Source organism: Nesoenas mayeri, assembly GCF_963082525.1.
Source record: "Nesoenas mayeri genome assembly, chromosome: 5".
In the NCBI taxonomy this organism is placed as follows: Eukaryota; Metazoa; Chordata; class Aves; order Columbiformes; family Columbidae; genus Nesoenas; species Nesoenas mayeri.
Genome location: NC_137548.1, coordinates 10,793,989 through 10,808,524, shown reverse-complemented (window position 1 = coordinate 10,808,524; position 14,536 = coordinate 10,793,989). Strand labels below are relative to the sequence as shown.

Below are 14,536 nucleotides of genomic sequence, written 5' to 3'. Positions count from 1 at the left end.
TACAATATTGAAGTGATATGAAATGTAGTGTGTAGCTGCATTGCCAATGATGGAAAAGGAATTATGCCAGTAGCTTCACAGCATTCCTAGGAATGAACATATGCCACTGCAATAATTATGAAGCCATTTATAGTTATTAACTCAAACAGTTTGAGAATATGAAAGAATTTGTGCTGATTCTGTACTCAAGCAAGCGTTGTTTTCAATGTTTTTGCTTTAGGCTTTAGAATTCAAGATACGCAAGATGCGTCCATCTGCAAAATCCTTTGTGTGTGGGGAGGGGTGGAGTTACAGTGCCAGCCAGAGATTTGCCTCGCTAGTCAATGGCTACTCCCTTCTCGTGAAGGTGTATTCAGTGGTGCACAGCGTTCTGTACGTGGATGTCTTCCGTTACTCGAGGTGCAATAAGCTTGTGAATATTCGCGATGTGCTTATTGAAGAATGTTTCGCTGAACCGGCGGAAGAATCGTACAAATCAAAAGTATGTATTGAGTCAGCTGCTTCTGCTTTTTGTACACTGATTTATTTCAGCTCACGCTGTCTGAAGTCCCAAGAAGTTGAGCTGAAGTCTTGACTAATGCCATGGGAATTAGGCAAGATTAATACTTGAATGGGACAATGTATTTTTATGTGTGCATAGTTCATATTTAGCTGGTGGCATTGCTGCTTTGAGACACCTTTGAAAGAGCTGTTTCCCAGGAGAAAATGGCATCAGTTGAACGGCTTCACTGTTTTTTGAAATTTTGAAAAAATGCAACTGTTTCATAGCTTTAACTGTCTTCCATTTTAATGTTTCATATAATCTGAAAGGTGATAGGAACATAGTTTTTTGTATTTGTATGTGAGTATCCATGTTCTTTGTATATCACCTTTTTTTGTAAAATTTTTGAAAAACTAAATGTCATGATTTTAACACTTTTCCATTATTATGTAGCAAAGCCATGATTTCCTCGAGGCATTTTTTGATCAAGTACAGGAAGGAGGGAAAATGCCTGTACCTTCAAAAGAGGAAGAAAAGCATCTCATTGAAAGATCATTAAACTTGTTTTCTGACAATAAATCTGGTGTACCAACCCATAAGGTAACTTGAGTGGTGATTTTGATATGTCATTATATGACCCTACTTTATTAGAATCAAGATGATCACTAAAAGTACCTTTAATAACCAAACCATACTTGATGCATTTCATAGTTCATTCTACCTTCTGCTGGTAGAAAGCTGTAATGTGACTACCGTGGCAGATGAGTCTGTTTTAACAAAGTTTTAAGTATAGCCAAAGAGCTGAGTGAACTGACTCTTTTAACACATTCTAAGGCAGCACTTTAGACCTCTACAGAACAAAGATAAAATTGAAAAACCAAACAACCGAGCACAATGTTTCCACATGTGATAATCTTCATTATATAAGCTACTGCAAGATTATGACCATGTTAAATCATCTTCCTCAGCTAGCGATAGGTAAGCAGCTAGAATAGGTGATGCCGCAAACACTCCAGTAACTGATCATCATGAAACAGTGGGAGTTTCTTTCACTGCCAGTTCCAAACTCAGAATTTATTCTTACGTATTTTGAAATATCTAGTCACTGGTAAGAGAAAAAAACATGAAATGTGTGTCCTGTTCTGCATTCTGATTACAAGTTAAGCATCGTGTGTATTACAATTCTTTTCCCATTTCAGACCTGACAGAATGTCAGGCTTTCAGGTGCCTAATCATGTGCAGTTTACCCACAGGAGTAATCCTGTTTAACTACTCACTTTGATAAAGTGAGATGTTTTCAAGATTAAAGACCAGCTCATGTAAACAAAAATGATCTGATTTTGTTAGGTGCTCTGTGAAGTCTGAACTTGTGTTTTTTAAGACAGACAAAAGTTGTCAGTCCCCAGTACCTATGAAAATACATTTTGTTTAGGTGCCTCAACGAGCAAAGTTTTTTTTAGATGGCTGAAATGAAAATGCTGTTTATCAATTTATCAGTTCAGTGTTGCTCAACATATTTTCATTTATAAAGGATTTTGGTTTGGAGAGACCCAGGTGCTGGCTAACTAGGATATCATTTGTTCTCTCCATTTTCAAAGGTAACAGTTTGTGGCCCATTCAGTCCTTATGAGGTTAAATGCTACAGTATGACCAGAGCATCCCAGTTCAGGTATGAGACTTTTACTGTGATGTATAGGCATGTTCTCAGCTCTTATTTTCAATAAATAGGCAAAAGCCATCCTAGTTACTCTTACAGATTTTTACAGAATTTTTATTCATTGAAAAGACTGAAGTAGTCAGGCCTGAATTACATTAATATGTACACTATTGCTATGTAAAATTTTACGAATAGCTTTATTAGGGGTGTTGTGATTTCTTACGGAGAGATTATTTATTACCTATCATACATACACCTGCTAAATGGTATTCAGGTAATCTTCAGCCAGTAACTGCTATCTATTGAGGTTGCATTGTGAATTTAAAATAGTCTTTTTTTACATGTTTGTATCGTTTTTGGTTTTTTTAATGTTGAAAATATTTCTTATTTCCTCTCCAGAAAAGTTGTCATGATGAAAGAAAGCATAAACTCTGTTGTTGTCCATGATGCTCCAGAAGATCCATTTCAGCAATTTCTGGTTGCTGCTTTTTTATCAGCAAATGCAAGTGGTAATGCTCAATAAAAACGTTTGGACAGTTTCTCTACACTTTTAGTTTTCAATGAATAGTTCTACAAGTAAATATCTCACTGTAGTTCTACGTTATGTCTTTTTAAGGTTTCATTTTCAATAGATACTCTTCCGTTTTTTGGGGTTTTTTTTGGCAACAGGATCTACTGTGATATTGGAGGAAACATCTTTGATGCCTCCTATTCCTGGCCTGGTTGCACTGCTCAGCATGCTGTTCGCTCCTGCTATAGAACTCAGGTATTCATGTGTTTTAAGAAGTGGTGTGGGATTTTTTTGTCTGATTGTTGTTTGGGGTTTTTTTTGGACCCTTACAAATTGGTGACTTTTTTCTATGCTTTCATCATTTAGGTATTCTCTTCCTGTTCATGTAACTCTTGTGTCTTTTATCAGTTTTAGTATAGTATGTAGCTAAGGTAAGTTGTTTCATGTGCTTATGAAACACTCTACCCTCATGATATTCATAGAATGGTTTGGGTTGGAAGGGGCCTTAAAGATATCCAGGTCCAACCCCCTGCCACAAACAGGGACACTTTCCCCCAGAGCAGGTTGCCCAAAGCCCCATCCAGCCTGGCCTTGAACACTCACATGGATGGGGCATCCACAGCTCCTCTGGGCAGCCTGTCCCAGTGCTTCACCACCTTCATGGGGAAGAATGTCTTCCTTACAGATAACCTTGCCCCATCACCACACGCCCTTGTAAAAAATCTCTCTCCAGCTTTCAATATATCGACAAGGCAATACAGCTCCTTACAACTGTGCTGGAAGCCAAGGAAGGTGAACTGTAGAACTGTCAAGTTTTAAATCTATATGAGGAGAGGAACTCACATGATTCTTCTGAAAGCTGAGTTCTGGCAGTTGCATTACTATGGTGTTTTCTTTAAATTCTTCTATCTGTGAACTGTCATTTCAACATAGTGAAGCTGGCTTTCCTTAAAGTTTCATTTTGCAAATGTATTATTTTCTTTTTAAGTTCTATGTTTTCATACCCAGAACTTTAGTTTTATTTCATCGCTGTATTTTAAAAAGCAGTATGACTAGGTGTGAATGCCTCTCAGGTGTTTTTAGCTTCTTTAAAACACCTGTATATTGCTTCAGCTGGCTTAGTCAAATTCATTTAAGTCTATCTCTTCTTTATCTCTAGATGAGACTGTTTTCTTTTTTTCTTATAGGGTTGATAAATGTAGAAAGGATTTTACTGGTGTTCTGTGTGGTTTGGGTTGGAGTCAGACTTGTGGGGCTCCACTATTTCCAGAAAATGACATGGAGCTGACATTTGATGCGCATATTGGAGTCAAAGACATAACAGAGGTAAAACCTGCATAAGAATTTTCACTATAGTGAGAATTAAGCAGAATTCCATGCATCAGAGTTTAAGTCTTAGAATTAATATGAAAAATTTGTTTTAATCTATGGCTTTGGGGTTTTTTTTTTTAATGTACTACCTGTTTATAACCTTGGATTCATATCAGAAAAAAGTTACACCCTCTATACACAAAATAAAGTACTATAGCACAATACATTGTACCCTTTTCAAAACAAAAGCATAGATTTTTCACTGATCAGATAGCAATACTTGTTAGTTATGTTCTTAAGATTAGTGTAGTTTTTACTGATCAGCCCAGCATTACTGCTTTGCGGTCTTCAGTTTGATTTTGCAGCTCTGTTAAATCATCTGTGTCAAGCTAATTCTCCCAGAGCAGATCAACCAACCAAACAATAAAACCCCCAGTATTCCTCATTACAGCCTTTTTGGAGCTCATAGGCAGAGATCTGTCAGAGGAGGTGTGCCCATGTCCTCTGCTCGGCAGGACAGTGGGCTGCATTTGACATGTGCTTTAGACAGTGAAGGACCTCACGTGCCCTGATCAGTTCTGTGTACAGAGCAGCTCCATCAGGTGATGGCCAGGGGTTTCTAGAGGATTTTTAAGGATGCAGTGAAAATGCTGGTACAAATATCTGCGAGCTGTTGTTTTCTGAAGGCACTGACGTGGTATGTGTGATGTTTGTATTCGTGGCACCTTAGCCAGAATGGTACCACCACACTGGTGTGCATGTGAAAATTATGAACTGACCTTTAAAACTTTTAGAGAATAAATTGTGTTGGAAGAAGTCCAGGCAAGCGGTAGCCTCTGTGTTTTATGGCATATCTGGGTAACCTTGAAGACTGTGATATTAAGTGACTGAACATCAATATAGTTGACCAGCAGAAATACATTTGGAGGAAGAAGTTTTTCTAAAGTTTCAGATGGTTTTGCTTATGTTAATAATATTCCAGTTGAAGTTTGGTGATGTGGGTGCCACAGCCACCTTCATGTCAGTATAATACAGCACTAGTGCTGGTTTAGAGTGCTTTATATTCTCTCACTGGTATTTTTACAGATAAACATCCTAAGGATAGCCATTAATAAGCTGCTCCGAGAATGTGCGGCGCATTCTGTACAAGACAAAATGACACAGCTGCAGGAAAGCATTCGTCAGAAACTTCTATGGTAATAATGATGTAGAAATAAGATCTCTTTCAGAGTCTCAGCAAAAACAAAATAAATGATTGCTTGAAGCATAGCTGAGATTAGGCTTTGGGGAAATAATATATGTTCTCATTTAATGATACATTTCATTTACTTTGTTTATTTATAAAGCAGTACACTCAACAACTTCAGACTTCTTGTGGAAGCACTGGTTCTGCAGGGAAGACTGATTGCTAAGGAGTCATAAAACCTAGACTGTAAAACCTGTTCTGCAGGATACTAGTTCTGATGTATCTTTGCTTTGTGCACCCATGACAAAGCTACTGAAGTCCTATGACACAGGGGTGCAGAAGGATTTAGAATTATTTCTCCTTGTACCTTAAATTTGAATTGTGTGTGCTGCCTTTCCTCCCTCAACAGCCCTGTGTAGGATGAGTGTTGGCTAAGTTAATGGCTGGAGGTCCCAGGTTAATTTATGAATTGCAGTCAGGCCACATGCCTTTTTTCCAGAACATCTCCCTGCTTCTTGTAACTGAAACAGTGGTTCTGAAAAAGCTGTTGTGAGTCAGTGCAGCCAGTCTTGGTGTGTGGGAAGTGTTCAGGGGACCCAGTTCAATGAAATATCCTGGTAACAGCTCCTTCTAATGCCTGACACTGCTGAGCATGCCGTGAAAAATCTTCCCTTGTTTGTAAATGTAGTGTGTGTTTTAGTGCTAGATGTACCATCAGGAGACTTTTGTCATCCTTACCTGGCTCCGTACTGAACAGATACCAGAAAGAGCTCTGGCTTAGCTCTGAGTTAAGAGTTATGTTCTGTTCTCTAGTATTGGCCTCCTCTCTAGGAAATGTGACCTTTTCCACAAATAGAGCTTTCCTGAAGTAACTATGCCAAAGTCAGGCAGTTCCTCATCTGATAAAGATCAGCAGCTTTTAAGCTCAGCTGCCCTTACCCTAGATTATCAAAATTATTATCAGCACAGCTGTTTATGCTGAGTGTTCAGGTGTTTGTTTTTGAATGTACCTGCTCAGCTGACTTTTTTCCCCAGCTGTGTAAAAGCTATTACAATGCTGACAGTCGAAAGCAAGTGCCATATTTCTTATTCTAAAACTTGAAAGAAAATTCAGCGTGATGCATTTCATAATAAATGAACTAGTGCAGGGGGGAGTCAGCCTTCCCTTTTGAGGCACTGGAAATAAGAGCATAAACTATCCGGAAGATGTGGAGATACACATTACATGTTAGCTGCCCAGCAGACGTGTTGGATGTGACCAGGGAGCCAGGTGATTATTTCTGGTGCCATACTGTGTGTGCTGCCAGCGGCACGGCTGCATTTCTTTCTGAGATGTGGCAGCTTGTTTGCAGCAGGTTGTGTGTTCTTCCAGGCAGAGGTGGTTCAGCTACACAAAGGTGGTACCTCAGAGGTGCTGCTTGTGTTTTCAACTCCAGGAGAAGCAGTGCAGGCTGACGGCAAGGTGTTTGTGTTTCATGTCTGCAAAGCTCTGGGTAAAATACCGGCTGCCAAGCGTGCTGCTGATGCAATATTTAATATCCTGTTTATGTCCAAGTACTTCAGGCCAGTTGGTGTGTGTGTTGCCTTTGGACGCTGCCGTGTGGTACCGTGTTCAGACTTCAAAGCAGGATGAAGATGGCTTGTGTGACTCGTGGTAATGAGTGTGGGAAGAGGTCAGGGAAGGCAGACAGGCAGAACGGAGCAAACCACAGAACCTCTGGAGGCGACTGTGACAGGAGCTTGGACGTCAACACCAACGTGCCAAATGCAAGGCACAAAAATGTCACTGCTGTTTGTTTAGATGTGAATACTTGCTGCTGCTTCAGGACAGTTTTTGGGCTGATTGTTCGGACTCCTCTGGCCGGTTGGGAGGGGAGGAGCAGCCTGTGCAGCCCCTTGGCTCAGCTCCTCGGTGCTGACTGACTCACTCAGCCTTGTCAGCCTTCTGGGCTTTTTCACCTGTAGGATTTTATACCTTTCTGTGGTAATGTTTTCTCTCCAAATCTTTGTGCTTCCACTGATTCTTTTTCAACGATCCTGCAGACACTTTTTTTTTACCTTTTTGAAGCAAGAGACAATCTGGTTATTGTCATTATGTCATCTTTTTCTTTGTGCAAAATCTTTCTTCCTTCTGAGTATGTTTTTCTGATTGTACTTTGCTTTATGTCTTGAAAAAAAACTATTTTAATAATAGTAAATATGTAAAAATGTAGCCTGAAGTCTTTAATAACTTTTTTGCATTTTTCAAAAGCTAATTGTATTTATAACATGTCACCACTACTTAGGGCTAAAATGAGTGTTTGAAAAACACATCCAGACAGAATTAATTAAAGTCTACTTTACTGTTGTACTTCGTACAGCTTAAGGAAATAACTGGAGCAGACAGACCATCTATAGTAATTGAGTTGTCATGCAAAACAAAATACACTAAAAATAGCTGTATTATACATTCTAGTGAGTAAGCATGCATAAAACATGCAGAATAAATGACAGCTGCACATTCTAGTACTTTGTAAATTAAAAATAATAATAATTTATTTGTAAGAAAATACCTTCTGATACACAGTGTCCCTGTGAAAGTCTGTATTTAGACTTCTTACACTAGAGGAGCAAAGTACAGAGAAGTGAATGAATCAGATGAGATTAGCAAGAAAATTTAAGGTTCTCTTCAGCAAGGACACCTTGTTAAATGCCCAGCTGTATTCAATGTAAAAATTTCCTTGTATTTGTAATTAATCTTATACAAGTGTATTTATTTGAGGCTATTTTAATGTAATTTCAGCTTAATCTGCAAATCAAAGCCTCGAGAGATAATTGCACCTACATGGTTTGAGCAGCCATATGCATGGAATCAGGTAAGGCCATAAGGATAATTCTCTTTAAGAAGAAAAGTTAGAGTAGCCCAGTACAGTTAGCTGGAAGGATGTCTTGTTGGAGCCTGGGGAGAAAAACAAACAAAAAAATATTGACTTTAAAGAGATTGAAAACACTGCAGAGTAGAGTTTAAGGGGATACATTAGCCTCTCTTGATACCTTATTTTTGTAAAGTCTATTTAGTTTGTTGGGTAGTTTGGTTTGTTTCTTATTTTGTGTATACAAGTATTTAGTCTTTTCAAATAGAACACTTCATGATTTTTAAGTTGAGAGAGATCGTAAAGGTCACTTTACGTTTGTTGGAAGTTAAAATTTTGTACTCTTCTGTTAAGCAGTTGTGCCCTAAAAGAAAAAGATGGATAAATTTTTCTTGTTTGGAGTTTATCTGAATGCCATGCGGTTTAGTTTTGGTTTGGGTTGCTGAGCTTTCAGGGGCATTTTTCTTTTAAGCAGACAGCAATGTTGGCTTGTTTTAGAATGAATGTGGTGGGATCAGATAGGAGGGTGGCTTTCTCAGAATCCAAGAAGGTTTGGTAAAGTTGAAAAGTCTGGCTTCCTACTCTGTTAGAAATCTGACCTTTCTTTCTCTAAGGGCCTCTGCAGGCCACTAGATTTACTGACGAACAAGTGCATTTTCTTAATTAAAAGGGGGTGAAGAATTACTGAAGGCAGCATTAAGATTTCTACACACACCCTCCCTGTGCCTTTCCCTCCCTGAGGCGAATAAATGGGGATTTGGGTGTCTCTGCTTGAGAAGATTGACAGCAGTGAATGAGCACCAAGGGCACGCGTTTCCAGTGGGCATTCACTGGGGCGTTAGAGTGTGTCGTGACGTATTGCCTTAAGCCATGTGTTCCTATTTTCTTATTTCTAATTCAGTTATCTTTGGTATTATGAAGATAATTTCCTATTCAGTTGTATTGATGTTTAGCTTTTTATAACAAGTTAATGTATAGGCCTTGCATCAGCATGTTCAGACTTCAGATGTAGCAGGGAAAAAATCTCAGTACGTGTGTCGTACACTATCATGTAAAATACTACCTGTGATGCTTTGGAACATTATTCTGACTCAGGCAAACCATGAGATACAGCATTTCATAGTAATGGCTCCAACGTTGAAATGTGTGGCATGGAACTGAAGTGCCTGTATGATTTGAAACTGTCAAAACTCTGCAAAACTCCTCCTTAACCATGTTATGTAGGAAAACAGCATTAAGAATATGTTCTGACTTTTGTCTTGCTTCTTTTGATTAGGTGGATTCTCAGCATATCATTGACCAGTCGGAAGAGCAACATGAAAGAGGAGATGATCTTTATCAGATACATAAGCTTGTTCTGTTGAATGTTTAAGTGTTTCTAGAGGTCTTGGAGAGGAAGAGATACTACAACTAGTTTTAAAATTACTTTTGTTCTTCTATATAACCCTTGGATATCTGTTTTGCAAGACTGTTCCCTAAGGTTAGTGTAACAAAATACAGTTTGAAATATGTTAAAGGTTTGGGTTTCTTTAAAAAAAGCAAAGGTTGGCTGACCTAGAGCAGACAAGTTCATTCATAAAACAAACTGACTTAAAGCAGGATACAATTTTCATTTTAATTATACTTCTGAGCAGGTTTATCACAAGGTACATGAAAGACAAAGCAAATCTAGGTTTAGTTGTTCATTTTCTGTCTAAAAGCTCAGAAGCCACAGGGCATGATTTTTTGTCTTTAACTGCAAGTTGCATTTTCCTGTTTTCTTTGGCATTAGTTTTTTTAAAAAGCCATACAACAAAGCTATTTGGGGTTTTTCTTAACTGAAAACTAGAGATCAAAAGAAACTGATGATCTAGATTATGTTCATATCCAAAATATAACTTCATGTACTGGATACTATTTTTTCATTAATTTTTTTCATACAGCAAAAGATAAGATTTCTTTTCCTGTATGGCAGAAGAACATTTTTTAATTACTGATTCATGGCATCTTTTTTTTCATCTTTTTCTCTTATTTTTACCTCTGAGATCTGTAGTCCTAAAAATGAGGTCAGTGGTGTCAGAATAAAATGCAGAAGTGAAATAAAATGTATTTGTCTCTTCTTTTGTGCAGTCATGCTTAATAAAAGCTAAATTTAGTTACTAATGGTATGTGATTGTATTCACAAAATAAATTAATACAAAAACAGTACATAGAAAAGTATTAATCTTTAAGTATTCACTCTGTGATTTGAAAATCATGTGATATCCAGCCATCCTCTGAAGAATAGACAGAATCAATGGTAACCATTTAAAAAAAAGTGCCAGACTTGGGAAAAATAAGGGGATGCTTAGACTAAGAAATTATTTTAAGCTGTACTTAAGCAGAGGGGCAATGTCATAACAGAAAATTTCAGTGGCTTATTATAAGCAGTGCTTCCTTAGAACCATTTTACTAATCCTTGTCAATTATACACCATCATACTTTATATAGTGAGGATAGGTTTAATAGAAAAAATGGTGTCTCATGTGGCTTCAACAGTATTTCTCAGCTGAGTGTTGCAGTTAAATGTGTTTGGGGGCAGAAGAAATGGGCAGGATGTCAGATCTTTGATTTGCCTATTAACGCTGGGAATTTCTGTAGGAAAAGTTAACTTGGTAATACCAAAAGTGTGATATTAATAATGTAACTTACCATGATTCTTCATAAGCAATAGTGAAATTGAGAGTTGAGAGGAATAGGATATGTATAATTTTTTTAATTTTGTTTTAATTCTGTGGCTAATGTGTCCTGGTCCGTTCTCGTGCCCGTGCTGCCATCTGGTGTGGGGTTACCAACGTGCTGCTGCTTCGCCTCTGAACGTCCGCTGCATGTTGTGACGCTTTCGGTGAAGACGAGATACTCTGTAAGGGCTCATGTCATAATGAAACAGAAAGGTTTCTACTCTTGTCCTTATGATGAGAGGAGTAGATAATGCTAATTCCCCCCCAGCCCAATAACCCATAACCTGCCCCTGGTCAGCTGAGAAATGAGAACTGTGTATTACCTTTCAGAGCTTCCGTTTTCTTCCTGGGTACATAGTACACATGCATGTGATACATGACAGATTATCCTCGAAGGAAACAGAACATTTTACAAGTTAGCCTTGCTGGGAAATGTTTATTGCCAGATGAAAATGTGGTACTAAAATATAAAAAGCAGCAGTTGTATTTTCTTGTTTGATTTACATTTCAACAGTATTGCCAAGTCACTTAAAGAAGTTTAAGGTAAACAGTTTCAGGATTTCTCCCTTCAAAGTTAATAGTAGCGCTGGAGGGAGAAGTGTTGTAAAATAGTAGTGTCTCTGTGTGGCTACAGACCTGATCCCAGTCAGGCCTGAGCCTTTCAGGGGTTACTTCCACAAGAAAAAGGCCATTCCTTTTATCTGCAGGTGCTCACCAACATCTAGCAGAATAAGATTTCGCTTACCACAATTTAATAGTAATCATCCACATTTTATGTATTTCTTCCATCATTTGAGTCCAAGGTAGAAATATTTGAATCTATAAACAGATTAACTCTCTTGAATGCCTCCAATAGTGTACTATAATAATAATAATCAATAAAGTGACAAACTGTATTGATAGGTGCTTCTCAAGTCTGAGCACATGTGCATTCAGTATTATTCATCATTTCTCCCATAGATATAATAAAATCAGGTAGCAGTTTTAAATCAAAAGAATTTTTTAGCCATTGCACATACTTAATTTGGAAATTTACTGCCAGAGGCTGTGCTAGAAATCAAATGTATAAACAAATACAAAGAGGAATCAGAACTCCAGGGAAGGCAGATCCTTCAACAGCTGTTAAAATTGAGGAAGTCAGACTCCCTGCCCTATGGAACTCTAGAACCTGAAAAAATATACTGAAAGAATGACTGTTTTTAGCCTTTACCAAGCATTTCCTTTTGGCATAAGGGTGGAGAATATTGTTTACAAATCCTTTTACAGACAGATCAATCTAATAATTCCATCTGTGATTGAAACATTCTGGAATCAGCGATAGTAAAATGACATAACATGGATGGTCACTAGAGCGAGATATCATTTAACTGGGTCTGCACCAAGAGTTGCTCAGGATCCCTGGTCTGTGTTTCTTGTCTTGTTCTCCTCTCCTGCCTCACAACTCTGCTCATGTAGGATCTGCAGCTGAAAGGACGTGGAGGCACAGCGGGATTGTCTGCCCTCAGGTCTTCTGTAGGAAGTGGAGGACTTCCAGGGTGCAGACGTACTGTGTAAATACAGATTTACCTTGCCAAAGGGATTCCACTACAGGGTACTTCAAAAAGATGGACCCAATTTCAAATCATTTGCTGTTTGAAATTGGGTTTGTCTTTTTGAAACGCCCTGTAGACACAAGATGTATGTACCTCATTGGCTGGATATGATAAAGGACACATACAGCCACCCATGAAGCTTTGCTGTAGAGGTTGGTGGGGGAACGAGGGAACAGAGAATCTGCTGTGGATGTCAGCATACACAGACTATTGCAAGTCAGATGGTGCCTGGGGTGCCCAGACTTCTCCCAGCTCACCTTCCATTTTCACTTCTTTTCCAAGCACAGTTGGCCTAAAAGGGTATTTCCATTAACTATTCTGGCTGTTACTCCAAGAACACAGATGTTGCCATAAGATTAATGTTATCTCTGCTTCCTACATTGATTCTTTACTGAGTGCTTGCTTTGCAATTATTTGAGTAAAATCATATCGTTACGATGATTGTTATGATTATATTACAATCATATTGTTATGATTATTGTTAGAATCACATTGTTACAATGAACACTTAACACTTTTGCACCGTGAAAGAGAAAAGGATATAATTATTAAAAACAAGCAACAAACCTGGACATTTAGTCACCCAGGTTTGCCATAGGGGACAGACAGACAGTGCAGACATGGAGTTGACAGTTCACAGGAAAAGGGAGGCAGGAGGTGGAATGCGAATAGCAAAGGGGTGGAGACTTTATCCCAGGGTGACTTTATTGAGCACAATGAGTGCACTCAGGACAGGCTGTGCCTTGTTTAACCTGTGGACACATCTGAGGTGTGTTTACACAAAACACCTCCCTGGTGCACAGCTCTGACATGCCCAGAGTGAGGAAGAACTTGATGAGACAAGGGACAGTTTGAGCAGTCACACAGGTCATGGTCCACGGAAAAAGAATTGCCTTGGAGAGACTAGAGAAGTGCTGCAGATCGCTCACTAAAGGTGAGACTTTTCTCTAAAACTTGAAAATTTGTATAATCGTGGGAAAGAAAAACACGATTATGTGCAACCAATAGTGAGACGTATGTGACAGAAAAGAAGTGTCATAAGAGCAAGTCTAGCAACTCATCTTCCTGCAGTCATTTTGGAAGCTCTGGTGAACATTATGTTGGCTCACAGTAGTCAGGCTGATTGTCTAGCTGCATCATCCATCAAACATGATGAAGCTCTTAAAAAATACCTATACATTTTTTGATCCATTTTCAAGGGTCACCTGCTCTGAGCTCCAGAATGGTCCATCCCAATGAGCAGGAATCTAAGCAAATGTAGAGGGAGACCAACATGGGTGAACAAGAACTCCAGAGCAACCTCAATCCTAAAATGAAGTGTGCAAGAGGTGGAAGAAGGTGGCGGAGGATGAATATAGACACACTATCAGAGTGCAGGGATCTTGTTATGAAAGCCAAGAGCCACCTGGAATTGAATTTAGAGAGGGATGGGAAGGGCAACAAGGAAGGCTTCAATAGGTGAATCAGCAGCAAAAGGATTAATAGGAGCTCACTGCTGGTGCTTGGTGACAAAGGATGTGAAAAAGCTGACAATACCGTGTTTGCCTTGGTCTTTTCTGGTAATATTTGCCTTCAGGAATCCCAGACATTCATGGGAAGGTGAGGGCCAAGGAAGAGTTTTATTCTAACTGGAGAAGGATTAGGTTAGGGAACATTTAAATAAACAAGACATCCTTAGGACCTGAGGGGCTGGACCCACAGGTGCTGGCTGACACCACTTGAGGGCACTCAATAATCTTCAAAAGGTCCTAGCAATGGGGAGAAGGTTCCTGAGGAGTGAAGGAAAGCAAATGTCACTTCTATCCTTCAAGAAAGGTGAGGAGATTAAGAACTAGAAGCTGGTCTGCCTCACCTTAGTCCTTGGAAAAGTGGTGGAGCAAACAAACCTGGAAGCCGTTTCCAGACACATGAAGGTGAAAAAGGCAATTAGGAGCATTCACCACAGATTTATCACACTTGATCAACCTGCTAGCCTGCTGTGACTGGCTGACAGGCTCAGCGGTGAGGGGAGAGCAGTGCGGTGTTGGGTTTGTCTTTCCCGGGGCTTTCAACACTGTCCCTGTAACATCCTCACAGACAAACCCCTAATGTATGGGGGAGGAAAGTGGAGTATGAGGTGGGCTGAAAACTGGCCGCTCTGCCAAGGTCAAAGGGTTGTAACCAGCAGCACAATGTCCAGCTGGAGTCTTGTCACTAGTTGTGTACCCCAGGGGTCTATAATGGCACCGATACGTAACATCTCCAGTC

At 39.2% G+C, this 14,536-nt stretch overlaps 1 protein-coding gene across 1 annotated transcript in view; it reads left to right on the top strand.

Moving 5' to 3' along the window:
* Positions 1-9,370, top strand: part of TDRD9 (tudor domain containing 9) — a gene marked incomplete at both ends in the record, with an annotated part of 85,671 nt that extends 76,301 nt beyond the window's left edge. Inside the window, 9 exons of the mRNA XM_080344622.1 lie at positions 221-481; positions 935-1,081; positions 2,080-2,150; positions 2,538-2,647; positions 2,808-2,904; positions 3,837-3,975; positions 5,047-5,156; positions 7,929-8,001; positions 9,275-9,370. Coding sequence (XP_080200748.1) covers positions 221-481; positions 935-1,081; positions 2,080-2,150; positions 2,538-2,647; positions 2,808-2,904; positions 3,837-3,975; positions 5,047-5,156; positions 7,929-8,001; positions 9,275-9,370 — 1,104 coding nt within the window. The remainder of the gene's footprint in view (positions 1-220; positions 482-934; positions 1,082-2,079; positions 2,151-2,537; positions 2,648-2,807; positions 2,905-3,836; positions 3,976-5,046; positions 5,157-7,928; positions 8,002-9,274) is intronic.
* Between the last annotated feature and the right edge of the window lie 5,166 nt (positions 9,371-14,536).